General features: G+C 37.4%; 2 protein-coding genes across 2 annotated transcripts in view; one reads left to right on the top strand and one right to left on the bottom strand.

Moving 5' to 3' along the window:
• KCNMB2 (potassium calcium-activated channel subfamily M regulatory beta subunit 2) overlaps window positions 1-19244 on the bottom strand; it is a 269712-nt gene that overhangs the window by 158863 nt on the left and 91605 nt on the right. The window lies entirely within an intron of this gene.
• LOC308653648 (protein SET-like) lies at window positions 15816-17180 on the top strand (the record flags this gene model as incomplete). Its single annotated transcript, XM_081302273.1, is given in 2 exon segments — window positions 15816-15919; window positions 15921-17180. Coding segments are annotated over 2 exon segments (867 nt in total). The 3' UTR covers window positions 16684-17180.

Here is a 19244-nt window from a genome sequence, read left to right as displayed (position 1 = left end):
ATTACCAAAAATGTGCTCTGGCTACTTACAAATAAAACTTTTTTTTTCTTTTTTGCTACATCTACATGTCTTGCTCTTTCCCTCATCTCCTGTGGTTTCTATTACAAACGAATTCAGCCTTTAAGATTCACATCAAATATGACTCCTTTCATGATGCTTTTCCAAATCACTTGTTTCCTTTGAACCTCTGCCTTGTAGAACCTGGTGTTTTTATGGCTCATGATGTATCTCATACCCTGCCCTGTATTATAGGTATTGATATATTTGTGCAATCACTTCTCCTAAACAGCCCCTGGAACACAGGGACTGACATTGAACACAATATGTTGCATACAGGGAAGGCTCAAATAACACTGGTTGATTTACAATATTGTACCTGTCACAAAATTCCACTGCCCCAGCCCCCATGGGCATTGCAGTTGCCCATGAGGTCCCTAGATCAGCATTAGGACTCTGTTGTAATGTTCCTAGCTATTACCATCAACCCCCACACCCCTCCCCTCCCTTCTTTTTTGTTGAAGTTTAATTATTTTCATTGACAAAATCTGCTGTGATACACTTCTTTTGTCTGTTCTCTTCTGTTAACGTGAGCTATTTTAGGAATGCAATAGAAGGTGGCAACTGCTATTTATAAAACAAGAAGCAGTCCTGAATTCCCCTGTGGGTCACATGCCCATCTATCTTCATTTATGTTTGAAAGAGGTGTTTCCTACAAGCCTGTGAGATTTTCTTTTTTTCCTGTCATACCACCCACTCTATTCATTTCCTAGTCATTGAGGATTTTCATTTTATTTTTACTCTGGCTTTAATTTTACATTTGATTTGGATTCTTCTCTTCTTCTTCTTTTTCTCATAAGAAGCAGAGGAGAGAAAAACCCAACTAAGCTACATAAATATTCTTTTATGAATTGGAGCTCTAGAGATGAGAGTCTCGTTACTAAAGAAAAAATGAACATTCTGCTCCTGTGATTTGGTAATAGAAATGTGCCATTTTATAAAGTCTTAAGTGCTTTTTTAAAATCATGGTCATATATAAACCACTTAATATTATAATCATTTGTTATGAAAGGACAGAATATATGGGCAATGGCACTAAATTACTAAAAATAAAAATAGGTTTATTTGTAGTGCTGATGAGTTGGATTAAACTTGGGTCTGCTATTACATGCTGGTGTCTACACAAATAGATAGCAGTTGTGATTTAACCTCGTACACTGTGGTATTGCTGTTAGACTGACACACAGATTCATAACTTCAGGATCAAGAGAGTAATGAGATTCATGACTTGAGGACTTTAAAGAACTTCCAAATGTGGCCTCTTGATACTTTTCCTTCCTTACTACTGAGCAACCTCACTTTCAAGATAATCCCATGTCTCACTTCCTCGAAAACTTTTGTAGATTCTCTGTTACGTACAGCATGAGGTCCAAAACTCATCATGGTCTCAGAAAAGATGCTCATACTCCACTCAACTGTATCTCTAAATTCAACACACATTTACTTGAGGCATAGCAAAATTCTTCCTCTTCTTTGAACACATCATGGACCCCTCTGTGCCTTTGATCCTTTGAACAAAAGCTTCCTATTTCTTGAAAGGCTCTGCTTGTCCCTGTCCCCATGACCTCTTGACATAACCCCTACTTCCTTCTGTGAAGGGATAAATGTGAAAGGGACTAGCAGAAGTTGATGCAGATCAGAGCTCAGTAAACACATGCTCAGTGAATGACTAAACAACTGAATTTGCAAATTCCAAGAAAGATCTGTGTCTTATGAACAGATTCTGTTCTGAATGTTTGAGTCACTTTAATCCAGTAGGACTAATGCATATAGAATTTTGTTTTTACATGAAAATAGATGCATACCTTCTCCCCTTAAAAACTCAGTGACAAGAGTTGGCCCTTTTCCTACAACAATTCTTACAGTAATCCTCCCCTGCCCTTGAGGCTCCTGCTCTATCAGAAACTGCGGAATAGGGGGGAAAAATGGAAGTTTGGGCAAGAGAGCTGATTCTAAAGAGGTGTGGCTTTGTGTGGCAGAGGCCTGGGATGGCAGAGGTTTTGTTGGGATGTTAATTTATAAAGGCTACTATAACAAAGTGCCACAAACCAGATAGCTTAAATAGTAGAAACTTATTTATTCACAATTCTGGAGTCTAAAAATTCAAGACTAAATTATTGACAGGGCTGGTTTCTTCTAGGGCCTCTCTCTGAGGTTGTAGATGGTCATCTTCCACCTATGTTTTCACATGATGTCATGTGATAAACTGTACAACAAAATACTGAGACTGGGTGGTTCATAAACAATAGAAATCAATTTTCTCATGGTTTAGAGATTTGGGAAGTCCAAGTAAGTGCACTAGCATTTGGTGTTTGATGATGACCTGCTTGCTACATCCACACATGGTGGAATGTGGAAGGGCAAAGGAGCCCAACATGGAGCTGAGGACTCTCTTGTAAGGACCTTAATCTCATTTATGAGGAAGGAACTCTCATGGCCTAAGCACTTCCTCAAGGCTGACTCCTCTTAATTACATCACACTGGCAATAGGACCTGAGTTTTGAAGGGAACACATTTACGCCATAGTAATTAGTCCCCTCTCATTGGTGTCTATGTTCTAATCTCCTCTTCTTAGAAAGACACCAGTCATATTGGATTAGAGTCCACTCTAATGACCTCATTTTAACTTAATTACCTGTTCAAAGACCCTATCTCCAAATTAGGTTGGAATGTGAACATATGAATTTGGGGGGGCACGGGCACATTAAACCTATAGCAAATTGGTACTTGGTACAGCAGTGGCTACTCATAGGAACCCTTGGGAGGCAGGAGTTGTGAAAGCCTTGACGTTCTTTCACAGCAGCTCATTCATGGGGGGCATCTAATAGATGTTTTGGAATTGAATGACAGACTCTTCTTAGAAATGAAGTAAGATTCTGGTTATGTTCCTTTAACACATGAGTTTTCCCTCTCAGCCTTATTTCATATGTGAGTTTTATCAGCATTTTGTTGATATGGTTATTGAAATAATTGTTGAAAATACTGCCCAGGATCAAGAATTGAGGGCTTCCATTGTGTAGCTCTCTTGTGAATGGGCAAGAGCTATGATTTTTGGAAGGTTTATTTAGCTAATTTTAAATTCATTTAACTTTATTGCCATACAGGCTACCTTTCTCTATAAAGATTTTTTTTGGGGGGGGGCGGTTACTAGAGATTGAACCAGGGACACTCTTTACCACTGAGTTACATCCAAGCCCTTTTCATTTTATTTTGAGACAGGGTCTCAGTAAGTTCCTGAGACTGGCCTTGAACTTGTGATACTTCTGCCTCAGCCTATCTGATAACTGGAATTATAGGCATGCCACTGGCCCCAAGTATGAACATTTTTTCAGTTAAATATTTATTCTTTCCTGGGCATTCACGATATTTTTATTTATATGTTTATTACCAAAATAATTCCTAAAAAAGATTTTTGGCTGCTCTTAAAATGCAGACACAGTATATCTATACCATCATCTTCTCTATGCTTTCATGACCTGGTTGCAAACCTAAGTAGTGTGGATCTGCTGGCCTTTTTTTTCAATGAACCAGGCTGGGCCCTAGAACTGTCATTTTCCTAAGTGTCTACAAACCTCATTTAAAAGTGATATTCCATGAACACTGAAATCTACTGTTGCTGCTGATCTACAGCAATATCACACATCTATCAGCACTGGCTGAAGTTAAAACAGAAAGAGATAATGGGGAATGTTGCTACAGGACAACCACTCAGTAGTTTTTGTACTCACAGGAAGATTCTAGTGAAAACTCTGAGAGATCTGAGACAGTTGACTTGTGTGGTCTCAGTCTCACATTTTTTTTTTTTTGACATTATATTACATGCTTGGGTGTTCACATATTCAGCGGTATCTCATGTAGAAGGCAAACTCTGTAATGGTAAGAACTTTGCTTATCTTGTTTGCTGCTTTATTGCCAACAATCAGAACAGTTTCTTATACTAAGCAAGTTGGTTAGATTCTCAGAGGCTAAAATTGCTCATATGTCAGATGATACCACTAATATTTGTTTTTGTATAATGTCAAGGTCATTGAGAACATCTAAAGAGCTGTGAAAACAATTTGTAAGCTATAAAGTGGCTTGTAAAGATTGGGTAAACAGTTATAAAGGTAAGTGGTTTTAAATGACAGGAAACAGGAATAGAAGACACCATATAATGAAGGGCCTTAAAGTTACATAAGGACCTCAGTCTTGTTGGAACACAAATCTTTAAACAACCAGTTTATTCTCTAGACTGACAATTCAGCATTTTTAATTGTTGTTTTTAAAACAAATGTTAAATTTGTTTATAGAATCCTAAAATTAAAAAAAAAATTGAAAGGACAACCTTGTTAAATTTAAGTGTATGCATGTACCTGTTTTCCCCAACTTCTGACACCCCCTCAGATGAATCCTTTCTATGAAAGTGTCCTTTGGAAACCTTAAAGGTTGCTGAGAATTCCTTGCAGCCTTTGTTTAAATAATCACATGAAAAGATCCCTCTTAAACTCCTCTGTCGGCAAACAAATGCCACAAAGCAGAATGAATTTTACACCTTTTGGGAGCCCATTAATTTACTTTCAGTGGCATTAAGTAATGAACAGTCTTATAGCAAGGTCACAGTTCCATTTTAAATCAAACAACTATCCTTTCTCATGTATGATACATGAAGCACATTTCTCGCTCAGGGCAAAATGTTTTATTAAAATTATTCCCTTTGTTCTTTTTTTTAATAGGTGGTCCTTGTGACAATAAAGATTATCTGCATGATGTCTCTTTAGGACATCCATTGTGTAATTATAGTAATAGAGCTTCATCTAATGCTACATTAATTTCCTTCCATCATTTGCACTAAGAAGCTTGCCTTTAATTGCTAACACAATTTCTTCCTTCCTCTTTCCTTCTTTACTTCTCTCCCTTTTTCTTTCATTCCTCCCTGTCTTCCTTCCTTCTTCCTTCCTTTTAGGTGTAGGAGATTCATATAAAGGACAGTAGAAAAAATAAATTTCCTGCATGGGGAAGCCTTTCTCAATGCTCCCAGTACAAAGGATCCCTGATAGCTATAGATCCTACAAAGAAAATAGGCCAATCTTCATGCCCCACCCCTATACTATGATTCTGTTATTCAGTCATTATTGATAGAAGGAAAAAAATCACATGTGGTAGCAAACAGGAGTGCATCTTGCCTTTCAACTAGATGACCATAAAAATCTCTCAGTTGATCTCCCTCTTATCTTTGTTTCCTGTAACCCACCTTCCCCTCTGTTGCAAGAGAGATCTTTTTAAAATGCCACTATGATCATGTCATTCATTCTGTAATCCTAGTAAAATTCCAGTCTTGGCCTGCCTTCCCCATCTCTTATGTTTACAAGACTAGCTGTAGCATGATGCAGAGGGTCCCAGCGTCCACTTGGATCTTCTCTGAATAGAAATGAGGATCCTTGTTCATCAGGAAGTTCTGATATGAAAACACTATGTACGCTGAAAGGTGACACTTGCCAGGACACACAAAGTCATCAAGGCACTACCTTGAACACCTCCCACTTTCTCTTCCCATTCTACACAGTCACCAGGACAAGTGAGATCATTTATCTTGGTCTTCTCTTTTCTTATCTTTTTTGGTGGTTGTATCAGGGATTGAACCCGGGGCCCGATTTCAGATGCCCATCGGGAAATCCCAAATGCACAAGTTTTATATTCACTGTGATGGTCCTTTGCATTGACAGTAATGTGTGACACAAAGTGAGGTAGTACTGCTTTCTTTGAATGCAGTCATGCCACTTTTGCTTTCATGTAGGTTCATGGAGACAGTTTATATAAAGTTCAATCTTTTTAATAATATGAATGACCTAAGGAATGAAAAAAGAATTTGCCTTCAATTTGTACTTTGTTAAGCCTCCCATAAGGTTCATGGGATCTTCTGTCAGAATGAAATCATTTGGAGATAAGATTAGGAATGGTCTTGCTTTCCCAGGAGGTGGCAACTTTTAACTCTTAAAAAAGATAGCATCTAGAAAATATTAGAAGAAATTTCCTTGGTGGTGAGTGTGGTGTGGTGGCCAAGAGCCTGGGTCCTAAATTCACAGTTCTCAGGTTCCAATTTTGAACTCTCTTTACAAGAGAGCTTATTCCAATAATGAACCTCAAGGAATCACACCTCTTGAATCATACACTTGTTGATTTCTTTCCATATTGATCCTAGACTTGAGACCTAAGTGGCATGACACAAGCAGCGGCTTGAGAAATGCTTCTTCATTGAGAACCAAGTGAAGAAATCTGGGGTAGCCTCCATGAAGGGGAGAAACCACGTGGAGAGAAAGGCACTGCTGTCCCAACCCTCCAGGATTCCAGGGAGCCCAGCGATACATGGAACAGAGGCGAACCATCCCAGGTGAGCCCAGCCTACTTGATGACCAAAAAGTTGGGAGCAAAGAAATGATCATTGTTTTAAGCGATGATTATCATTTACTCTGTTTCAGGATGGATTTGTACATGGCAATAGCTACCTGATACACTAGATGATGGAGTGACTTAATTGCTCTTATACCTGTTTTGTCATGTCCAAATAGGGCTAGTAATTACTAGAGGTTGGGAAAGGGTGGGAAGGAGAGGGAATGGAGAAGTTTCAATAATAAGCCCTAAAACAAAAAGAAGGAATACATTCTACTGTTGTACAGCACAGTGGGCTTATATAATTTAAAGTAACCTAGTCATATTTTATAAGAACTAGAAGAAAAGAGCTTGAAGCCTTTAAAGAGAAAGAAATGCTAAGAAGATGGGAATTGTGATTATCCTGATTTGATAGGTACATGCTGTGTGCATGTATTCAATATCACCTTGTACTCTGTAAATATGTACCATTGTTACATGTCGATCAACCAATCAATGGTGCTCATTTTGGTAATTTAAGGTTGTTGTAAAGATGAAAGGAGATAATCCATCCAGTGATCTTTGTATAACAAATAAAAAGTGTTAGTTATTATATTATGTATCAGTAATTAACATGTTATATTATTTAAAAAGCCATTACATTTGAGGTGAAATAATATTTTGTGTTTCTGGATTAGTCTTTTCTTTTGTGGTGCTAGGAATTGAACTGAAGACCTCACAAATGCTAGCATATGCTCTACTACTAAGTTAGAATCCCAGCTATGTTTCATACTTGAGAGTTCTCTGTTAGATATTATTCACATTTTATATACTTTTAAAAACCAGAGATTAAATTATATATTTCATAAGCAAGTGTTTTCCAAATCTGGGCTCTCTGTATCATTAACAGACGATCCAAATTCTGGTTATATTTTAAAAGTAAAATGTCACAGAAGGAATAATGGACCTCTTGGTGTGCATTTTGTATATGGCCCTCATCCTGGACCATGGCTTAATAGCCTTCAATAATCTGCATCATTGTTTATTTCATTTTTATCTTGCATTTTACATGCGCCACTAAGTTACTTCAAATCCTTTAAAAAATTTTTGATGAGAGCTGGATGCAATGGCACATGTGTCTAATCCTAGCTACTGGGGAGGCTAAGGCAGGAGGGTAGACAGTTGGAATTAATCTTAGCTACCAGGGAGGCTAAGGCAGGCGTAGAAAGTTGTAATTCAGCCTTGACAATTTAATAAGACCCTCACTTAAAATAAAAAAAATTAAAAACCCTGGGGGTGTGTCTCAGTGGTAAAGAGACCATGAGTTCAATCCCCAGTATTTAAAAATAAATAAAATAAGTAAAAATTAAAAAAATTTCTATGAGGCATTTAAAACAGAATATGAAAATATAAAATATACTTAAGTAGTGATCTGCCTCTTGAAGAATTTATGATGTCAACTTTGCTTTACTTTCCTTTGTTTTTATCTTTTCCTCCAGCCCCAATCCCACCCCTTCCATTCTTAGAAGCATTCACTCATGGTGTCAACTTTGAATAAATGGCAGTACATGAAGAGAACAGTTTGGTAAAGGATATTGTACCTTGAAGATTATCTACAAGAGTAGAAATTTATTTCTGCATTTCTGTGGCCATGTAATGATGTTAATACTTTAGGATGAAAACACCTATGCTCATGGTTATGAGAACAGTACAGGCAGAGTTAGTGCTTCTGGAATATTCTGTGTATATTGGGTCTGAACATTGAAAACAGTTTATTTAATTTCCAGCTAAATCTCAATACCATTGGTCATCTTGATTTGTTTCATGCATTTGAGTTTTTGTTTACTCATCTGTAAGGTGGCATAGGAACAGCTACCTTGTTTCATTGTGAGGATTGTAGATTTAGTAATACATATTGTGCCTGGAAAATGCTTGGAGTAAAAGAGGTGTTCAATGAGTCAAAGACAAATAAAGCAGAACTGATCAAAGTTCAGTGTATGTCTGCATCACCTGGGAATGTTGTTAAAAGTCAGTTTCTGATTCAGCAGATTTGGGGTAGGGTCCAGGATTCTGCAGTCCCAAAAAACTCCCAACTGATGGTGATGCTGCTGGTACATGGGCCACACTTGGGGTAACACAAAGAGCAGGAGCTGGCAAACTATGGCCCATTGGTCAAATCCAGCTGGTGGCCTATTTTTATGAATGATTTTTAAGAACACAGCTATGCTCATTTCTTTATGTATTGTCTACATCTGCTTGCACACACAGTGGTAGAGTGGTTGCGACAGAGTGTACAGTCCACAAAGCCTAAATTAGTACCTGACTCTACAGAAAAAATATAGATATAGAGCACTGTAGGTTTATAACATCTTGAAGGGCCAACGCAATGCGACTAAAGGGAGATGAAAGGATCTATCAGAGCCATTATGTTATTTTAATGGAGCCCCCAGGGATCACTAAATAAGGAAAAGAAAATACCAGGATTGGATGGAATGTGGTCTGTGGCAGGCTCTGTGCATGTGAAGCAATAGGGAGGGGGGATAAGTGAGCAGCTTTAGAGTCTTGACCCTGCTTTTACCAGCTCTGTGATCCTGAGTGGGTCATTTTTAACCTTTCTGAATCTCACTGTGCTCATCTGTAAAGTGGGATTCATCAAACTAGCTTTTGGATTATCTTGGAAAATAAGTGATTATGTGTAAAAGACATTTAACCCACAACTTGCCACAGTAGATGATAAAACAACTGTTATTAGGACAGGCCAAGAGAAGGGGGTTTTGCCAGATGCGAGAGGCGTGATACTCAGAGTTAAGTAGGTAGCTGTTTCCTCGTTCCAGATGGTCCTCCCTGGGAAAAAGCCTTGGTGAGAGCCTGGTCCCAGCCAAATGTATTAAGCTTCGTGGCAGCCTGCCAGTCCTGATGGTAGCATTCCAGAAACCAAGATGTAAGCCTTATCACAGAGAGAATATTCATAATAATAAAAATAATGACTACTCTTCGTTGATCGTTTACCTGTTGTCAGGTGCTTTTTGTACATTTTTCTACAAATTCTGCAATGTAATTACTATTTCTCATGTCATGTAGGACATGAGAAAACTACTGTTTGGTCAAATTAAATAATTAATCCAAGGGTATTCATCCAAGGTCAACCAGGTACCAGTGGCAGAATTGTCTTCAGATCCAGGATGATCTGATTCACACCTACGCTCTTTCTACTTGGTCACAGGGTTCTGAAGCTGTAGGTTGGAGCTTCAGCTGGGATGGCTGAAGCTTAGTATAGAGAAAAGTGCTCAGGGGCTCACCCTGGACCGATTGGGGAACCAGCCTATTGTAGGAACCCCAACTTTGCTCTATCTGCTGGTGGAAAGTGGTCTCCTAGAAACACAGCCAGGCTCCTTTGGGATTACATGGGAAACTGTGTGATGCTTAGACTGTCGATTGGATGGGAATAATAGTGATGAGGATGTTTATAGCAAAAATTACCATGTATACCTTGATGGGCCATGTGGCACACTCACTATCTCATTTAATTAACTTTCCTATGAAGTAGGAGCCATTCATTTTAAAATTAGTTGAGTAGCTTGCTTCTGAAGCCCTTGTGCTGTTTATTACAGATCAGAGCACATATGTAAACTGAACTATGGAGCACAGCATTTGACCAAGTCTGTCTTTCCATACATTTGAGCAGGATGGAATTCTAATGTGCCAGTTCCAAGATGCAACTAATAGCAATAGCATTTGACCAAGTCTGTCTTGGTTCTGATATTAGCTAATTGAGAAAGCCTGGATAAGTCCTATATGCCTCTAAGTTTCAATTTCTTTATCCCAAACAGGTGATTGTACCAGAAAATAGCTTGTGAATATCCAAATGCTAACATTGTAAAATTCTGTAAAATTGACATCAAAGTTGAGTAATATTGCTATTTGGGAGAATATTTAACTTTACATAAATTATAGTGTTAAGGAAGGTGTTGAAGGCTCTAACTTTTAAAGTTCATCATATTCATACAAACATTTGAAGGTGAGGGACCTTCATGTCTAAATGTGGGTTTGTTCTTCACAGATGTTTTGTCTGGCTGGCAACCTGAGGATGTAGAACATTTTGCTTTGAAGTCAAATTGCATAATATGATGCTTCTGTGATTTTCACCTGGCAGTTGTCACATTGGATCTGGCCTCTGTTTTGGAGACACGCACAGAATTCCAGAGTGACTGCTTCACGGATGAGCTGAGTTTGCTATTTGAAATGTTGAAAACATCCTTAGCCGATTGCTTTGGGAATGCTCCTTTAGCAGAGGAGAGGCCAGAGGGAAATGTGTGTCTTTTTGGAACACCTTCACTTTTCTGTTTGGATTTCTGTCAAGGCTCAAACTCAGGCATCTGCCTGAAGAAATCACTTGATATTCTCAATGGTCTGATGGAGGTGGGGACTGTCTCCCAAGAATGTCACTCATGCTCACTAAGCACTGTGCATGCCGGGTTAGTGAGAGAATCCTAATTTAAGAAGAAAACATTCTGGGCATGTTGTAAGCCTTTGGTGTAGTCATTTGAGCAGTCCTTTAAGTGTGTTATTATTCTAGACATCATTTACTGAGCAATACATTGCTATGCATGGTATGGTACTAGCTACAGGGTGCTTGAGATGCAGTACGGAAAGTGAAGGCATGGCCATCTGTGTTCTCTGTCCATTGGACAGCATGTACTCCATCTAGGGTGGGAGGCAACCACCATACATTAATTAGTCAGCAAAGAAATTCAGTTGTTAAACCAATGCAGGGGAATGGGATGCAGATGTCCTAGCTCAGAGAAAAGGAAAGTAAAGGAAGAGAAGGATCAATGCAGGTGTTAGGAACAGCTTCTTAGAGCAACTGTTTCAACTTTCCCAGAGAGTATAAAATTTGGGTGCCAGAGAATTGGGAGGAAGTTATATTAAGACAGGTAATGTTACCATGATTCAGTAATGAAGGTCTATTGTCTTTCATGAGCAGATGGTTTTGACTTCAATCCCTCAGTGATGAAAGGCCAGCAGCTGGTTGGAGCAACAATTTATTATTATGAAAAAAACTCTGTTTCTTAAAATGGATACTTTGCAATTTTGACAAGTGGGCTGAGAAAATGGGGCTGAAATAATAGCATATTTTTGACAAGATCTTGGTGACTATTATGTCTGCTTCTTTCTGGTCCTCTTTCTTTTTTCTCTCTTTCTTCCTTATTTCTCTTTCCTGGACATTTCCATACATTTGAGCAGGATGGGATTCTAATGTGCCAGTTCCAAGATAGAAGTAATAGCAAAATAGGGCTAGGTCAATGTCAGAAACTTGGAGGGTGTGCAGCAAAACATTAACCATGGGACAAAAGCGTAACTGGTTACAGGTTGCAGGCATGGCAATCATTCCATCCAATGATGCAAGGAAAACTTGATATGTGCTCAGCTATTTCTTTTTAAAATGAGTCTCTGGGAGGTAGATGTAGCTATCCCCATTTCACAGGTAAAACCCAAGATTTAGAGAGATGATGTAGCTTGATCAAAGTCACATGGGAGTAGAAGTGAGGTTTCCCAGGTTAGTCCACCTCCAAAGACTAAACCCTATTCTGAGAGAGAGAGAGCTTGAATCAAGGCTGGAGTAAATTCAGAACCAGTAGCTAAAGACAATGACTGGCGTCTTTCAAAACAATTAGAAAAGAATACTGTCAGCCTAGAAAAATGAACTCAGAGGCCCATCCAGTGTGGCGCAGGACCTCTTTGGGGGTAGCGGGGTAGCGTAGCAGAAGGAAGGGTATGTGGGCTCTGGAATCAGACTAAAGTTTGCTACCACCTCTATCTATTACTAGATTGTAGAGCTTTGGGCAAGTTGCTTCTACCAGATGAAGCTTATTTTCTTCTTCTTATAAGAATATGGTGACAACAAGATCCTGAGAGACAGAGCAGCTAGCAGACAAGCAGTAGAGGGCCAGCACATAGTAGGTACTCAATCAGAGAAAACTCTGAAAGGAATGCTGTGCATATGGCTGGACTGAGGGACTCTTTTTTTTTTTTTTTGGTTTGTTTTTCCTTCTTTGTTTCTTTTACTCCAAGAGAAGCACATTTGAATCATTTTGATATATGCTATTTAAGCTTCACACAGGAGACTTAGGATATAGTCTGCATCCTTAAGATGGTTGAGAGAACACCCTGTCACCTTTTATATTAGACTGATTAACACATTCCTGACATATGCTATACTACCGTTATTCAAGATGAATTCTCAGGTGTTAATTCCCACTTTATAGGAATGTCATTTCAATTCAGCATCCATTAGCATTAATGCTTATTAATCTATGAAAGAAAAGAGCTTGCCTGTTCCTGGAGAATAATTTTTGAAAATTCCTAGCTTTCATCCTGCTGGGGTTTAGTTATCAGAAAAAGACTTCTATTTGCATTTAAGAGACTGAAGACATCTCAGTGGAAATTTAACACAAATTCTTATTTAGACTAATGTAATATAATTGAGGTCTTATTTAGCACTTTCTAGGTGCTATTTACATGTAAGAATGTTTTTTCATATTTACATCAATTTACATGTCTGACTAGGAAATGGTTGTTATTTTCAAAGGGAAATCATTTGTCCTTTGTGGGCTTTTTTTTTTTTAATGTAGAATATACCCAGTTCCACTTGGTTTCATTACCATTATGTCCCTAGTTGAAAGGGGATTGATGTTGCTGTGCTCAAACCTCTTGTTCTCCTGGGAGAAAGGTCAGTTCTGACAGCAAGACACAAAATTCAGGAAGTCTGAGAAGCCCCCGACTTTACCTAAATTACTTCCCAGCATCAGTCTGAAGGGAATCCCCGGAGGACAGAGTCCCAGGCTTAGGAGGTGTGGGTCCTGAGACAGGGGCAGGCAGGGCACTGTTAGCTGGCCCACAAGAGCCAAGGTCTGATCTCTGCCACCTCTGGAAACCTTGCTCTTCAGACCAGCAAAGAATACCACCATCGCCACTTCTGTGGGTTACTTCTCTTCCCGTAGTTTCTTTTCATCTCATTTTGTCTTTCCCTGGGAATACTCTTTAGAAAATATTGGGGAAGCCCGAAGGAAAAGCAACCAAGGGAGGGTCTTTACTCTTCTTGCAGGTGTTTTGTTCTTTCTAGTTACTCTGAAAGGCTTTCCTTTTCAATTTCTCAGCACTCCATCTGGGCTCCAGCTGCGATATTTTATTTCCAATTCCTCTTTCTACTCCTTGTGGATGAAATCCAGAGATCATTCTGCACCAGCCATTTGTCATTGAATTTCTCACCTTTGGTTTGCAATTGCCTGACACCACTTTAAGTCTGGAGTTGGGTATATCCTTATTTATACAGAGCTATCATATTTATAGGAGAATTAAAGTTAATACTCTGGCATGCAATGTTAGTTTGTCCAAGATTTTATTTCCAATGGGAGTATTTATATAAAATACATTTTATTAAACCCTTCCCCCTGCAAGAGAGCTAATATTTAGTGAACATTGTGCCGAGCACAATTATATACTTAATTGTACCCCATTTAATTTTCTCAACTACTGAGACAGGAAACACTGTATTCCCCATATTGCAAATGAGGAAATGGAGGTGTAGAGAGTCTGTGAGGTCAAAACAAAGGGAGTGCAGGGGCCAAAATTGAACACATTCTGTCTGACTATAGAGCTGATCCTGAAATAAGTATGCTCTAACACCATTCAGAAAAAACAGCAATAAAGCTCAACTAGCTTGCTAGTTGAAATATTTTTGCCTGTCTATGTTTTTTCTCATTAAAACTCTCAACTTTTAAAGACAAAACCAATAAAATCAAACAAATGAAAATCCTAGCATTTTTTTCTTTTATCCCAAGTACTAGAATACAGTGTAAAGTAATATCCCCAAAGATACTATGTATATAAATTGCTTTGAAAAGTATTAATGGTCAATTTTGGCTTTTTGTTGCTATTGTTGTGGTTCTCTATCTCATTGATTTTTTCCATTTTTTAAAATCATTTTCTTCTTTTTATTTATTTGGGTTTATTCTATTGTTACTTCGAGTTGAATATTCAGTTCAAATTTTTGGACTTTCTTGTTTTATGCTGAATATATCTCAAACTGTAAATTTCCCTGTAAATTCTATTTAAGCTGGGTCCCTCATATTTGATGTGAGGTGCTTTTATTAACCTTCAGCTTAAAGTATTTAATAAATGTGCTTACATAAAATCAAACTCTTTGAAAAGGCAAACTGCAGGTATCAACATACAGCAAGACTAATTTTAAAGAAATGGTGGAAATACATGATTTCCAGAATGAAATAAGGGAACTAGCCGCTGATATAAAAAGAGTTGACAATATAATTAAAGGACTAAGGTGAATCATTGCAGGCCAACAAATTGGAATGGAACAGAATAGATGAATTTCTAAAAATGAACAGAGTGCTAAAACAGGCCCAGGAAGAAAGAAGCTTATCTAGATCTGCAAGCTAAAGCTTCTAGATTTAGTGCATTTTACAGAATGAGCTGAACCAAACTTACAGGAAATAATTTCAGTCTTACATAAAAATTTACAGATATAGGAAAAAAAGTATAAATTTGTTTAATTTCATTAGGCTAGAATGATATTGAGACCCAAGGCAGATAAGCACAGTATACACATACACTCACAAATTATAGGCCAATTCCATGGATAGTTATTGATGCAAAAGTAGCAAAAGAAATAATAGGTAGCCAAATTCAACAATGTATTTTATAAAACCTATTATCAAGCATGGCTTAATCCTGGAAATATAAGGAAGATTTGATATTAATAATATATCAATATAAACTCATACATTAATATAGAGAGGAAAATTATATAACCATCTAAATTGTTACTTTTGCTCAAGAAAATACAAAATACTTGATAATTTTGTTTATGCTATATGGAAGTCTCCTAGAGAGTGAGGCCTTCCTTAACTTTCTAGAAGCTGTCTGTCAAAAGGATGGAGCAAACATCACATGTAATGGAGATGCTTCAGAGTCAGGCACAAAGCAAGCAGCTCTGTCTACCACTGTTCAGTGTAGAGCTCATTATCCTTGATGTGCAATAAGAGATAAGATAAAAGAAATAAAGGTTGAAAAGGAAGAGGCAGAACTGTTATTTGAAAATGGCATGAACATTGCCACCAAACATGTAAAAAGATCCATAAACAAACTAAGAAAACTAATGAGAGTGCTTAAAAAGTTTACTGGAAATGAGAAACTTAGTATTTTTATATTAACAAAAAATCAAATAGAAAATATAATATTATCAAATGGCTGTTTATGTAAAATATCTATCTATAAAAATTACCCTAACAGAATGCATAGACTTATTATGGATAAAATATAAAATTCCGGTTCTCTGCACTTCTCCCTGGTGAGCTGTGAGACCTGTGGGTCTGCTCCTTGACTTCCCTCACAGAATGGCCCCCAAACGCCAATCTTCGCTCCAGTCTCAAACAAAAAAACCCAAACTGCCTGCCGCCCCTGAGAAGGCGAATTCATCGGCCTCTCTGGGTTTGCCGAAGGAAGAAAAAACAACAAGAAGCAATTGAACATATTGATGAAGTACAAAATGAAATAGACAGACTTAATGAACAAGCCAGTGAGGAGATATTGAAAGTAGAACAGAAATATAACAAACTCCGCCAACCATTTTTTCAGAAGAGGTCAGAATTGATCGCCAAAATCCCAAATTTTTGGGTAACAACATTTGTCAACCACCCACAAGTGTCCGCACTGCTTGGGGAGGAAGATGAAGAGGCGCTGCATTATTTGACCAGAGTTGAAGTGACAGAATTTGAAGATATCAAATCAGGTTACAGAATAGATTTTTATTTTGATGAAAATCCTTACTTCGAAAATAAAGTTCTCTCCAAAGAATTTCATCTGAATGAGAGTGGTGATCCATCTTCAAAGTCCACTGAAATCAAATGGAAATCTGGAAAGGATTTGACGAAACGTTCAAGTCAAACACAGAATAAAGCCAGCAGGAAGAGGCAGCATGAAGAACCAGAGAGCTTCTTTACCTGGTTTACTGACCATTCTGATGCAGGTGCAGATGAGTTAGGAGAGGTCATCAAAGATGATATTTGGCCAAATCCATTGCAGTACTATTTGGTTCCTGATATGGATGATGAAGAAGGGGAAGGAGAAGAGGATGATGATGATGAAGAAGAAGAAGAAGGATTGGAAGATATTGATGAAGAAGGGGATGAGGATGAAGGTGAAGAAGATGAAGATGATGATGAAGGAGAGGAAGGAGAGGAGGATGAAGGAGAAGACGACTAATTGAACACTGATGGATTCCAACCTTTTTCTTTCTTTTGTTTTTTGTTTTTTTCTTTCTTTCTTTCTTTCTTTTTTTTTTTTTTAATTCAGTCCCTGGGAGCAAGTTGCAGTCTTTTTTCCCCCCTCCCCCCCACCCCCTTGTGCTCAGTTGCCCTGTTCTTGAGGTCTCTTTTCTCAAACCATGCTTCTCCACTTATTTTGGGGGGAAATACCTTGAGCAGAGTACAATGGGAAAAGAATCTCTACATCCTTCTGTTCTAAATTCATTTTTATCCCTTCCTGTCTCAAAACAAAAAACAAAAAACTGTATGGAATCAACACCACCGTGCTCTGTGGGAAAAAAGAAAAACCTTCTGCTCCCTTCACTCTGCTGGAAGCTGGAGGGTGCTAGGCCCCTGTGTAGTAGTGCATAGAATTCTAGCTTTTTTCCTCCTTTCTCTGTATATTGGGCTCAGAGATTACACTGTGTCTCTATGTGAATATGGACAGTTAGCTTTTACCAACATGTATCTGTCTACTTTTTCTTGTTTAAAAAAAGAAAAAAAAACTTTAAAAAATGGGATTATAGAAGGTCAGCAAAGGGTGGGTTTGAGATGTTTGGGTGGGTTAAGTGGGCTTTTTGACAACATGGCTTCTCCTTTGGCATGTTTAATTGTGATGTTTAACGGACATCTTTGCAGTTTAAGATGACACTTTTAAAATAAAATTCTCTCCTAATGATGACTTGAGCCCTGCCACTCAATGGGAGAATCAGCAGAACCTGTAGGATTTTATTTGGAATTGACATTCTCTATTGTAATTTTGTTTGTTTATTTTTAAATTTTCTTTTTTGTTTTCACTGGAAAGGAAAGATGATGCTCAGTTTTAAACGTTAAAAGTGTACAAGTTGCTTTGTTACAATAAAACTAAATGTGTACAAAAAAAAATATATAAAATTCCATTAAAGAATATGAAAGAAATCTGGATAAATGGAGTGACAGAATTATATTTACAAATGAGATATTGTTGATACTAAATTAATGTATCAATTAATCTATTAATGTAAATTCAATTAAAATGCCAGAAAGATTTGAAGGGGAATTTAACAAATTAACTTTCAAAAGTTTATGAAGAGGGATGGAGATGTAGCTCAATGGTAGTAGACTGCTTACCTATCATGTGTGAAGCACTGCGTTCAATCCCTAGCACAGCAAAATAAATAAAAAAGTAAAATAATAAAAAATTAAAGGTCCAGAGAAAGTTGAGAGACTTACAAATAAATAAAACCAGAGGTGAGATTACCTTACTAATATTAAATATACAACATTATTAAATTAATTAAATCCAGGCATTTAAACCATATTCGTGTAACCACAGTAGAATACTATAAGTAACTCCACAAACCAGTAGAGAAAGGATACATTATTTTATACATAATAATGGGATAATCATCTCATTATTTGGAAAAATGAATTGGAGCTCTACCTCATATCATATGTAAAAAGTCTCTAAATGAAAAAAAGTTCTAAATCTGGATGTGGTGGCATGTATCTCTAGTCTCAGCTACTCCAGTGATTGAAGCAAGAACACTGCTTGAACCCAGAAGTTGGAGGATAGCCTGAGCAAAAAATAAAAAGAATCCCCCCAACTCCCTCATCTCAAAAATAAATAACAAAATAAAAAAAGAATTTCTAAACAAGAATAACAAAAGTATGAAGATTATAGAAGGTGAGGTTTGAGAATGTCTCCAACTTTTAGGTGGAGAGGAGTTTCCTAAACCAGTCCAAAAGTGCTCAAAACATAAAGGGCAAAGATGACAGATTGATTTATGTTAAAATAGATTATATACAATAAGCAAAGTTATCAGAAAATGAGCAACTGAGAGAAGTTTCTTGTGAAGTGCAAAACAAATGAAGAATTGGACATCTAAACAACATAGAGGATTGCAAACCAGTAATAAATGGCAGAATACCTAGGAAAGATGAGCAATGCTATGATTAGGCAATTATGAGGACGTGTCTATGTGCCATGTGCTGAGGATCATGATTAATCTAATAAAAATATTAAAATATGAGTGATATTGCAATTATTTAGACAAATGCAAATTTAAAAAAACAATGAAATACCACTTCACATCCACTGGATAGAAAGCACATCGGCACATCAAATAATGCCATGCCTTGACAAAGATATAGAGAATTGGAAAATGGCTGCAGCAATTTATCAGTGACATAAGTCTGCAATTCCTGGTGCCTGTAAACATAATAAGCCAAAAATCTAACAGATTCATAATGAGATATGTGCAATGATGTTGATTTATTTGTTATGGTAACCAACAAGGAAGGAAACGACTTAGATATCTACTGTTAGAAAGACAGATAAGTAAAATGTAATCTGTGCATACAATGGAATGCTAAGTGGTGTTCAGAAGTAAGTCAGGATCAGATGGAAATAGAATGCTTCACTTAAGAGCATTGTTAAAAGAACAAAGAAACAATTCATTTATAACACAATACTTTCATATATGTCACATACTGTATTCATCAGCTTTCCGCTACTGTAACAAAGTATCTAAAACAGTC

Source organism: Spermophilus citellus (genome assembly GCF_964194105.1).
Source record: "Spermophilus citellus genome assembly, chromosome: 7".
Classification (NCBI taxonomy): Eukaryota; Metazoa; Chordata; class Mammalia; order Rodentia; family Sciuridae; genus Spermophilus; species Spermophilus citellus.
The sequence above is the reverse complement of the archived record's forward strand: the minus strand, read 5'-3'. Positions and strand labels throughout refer to the sequence as shown.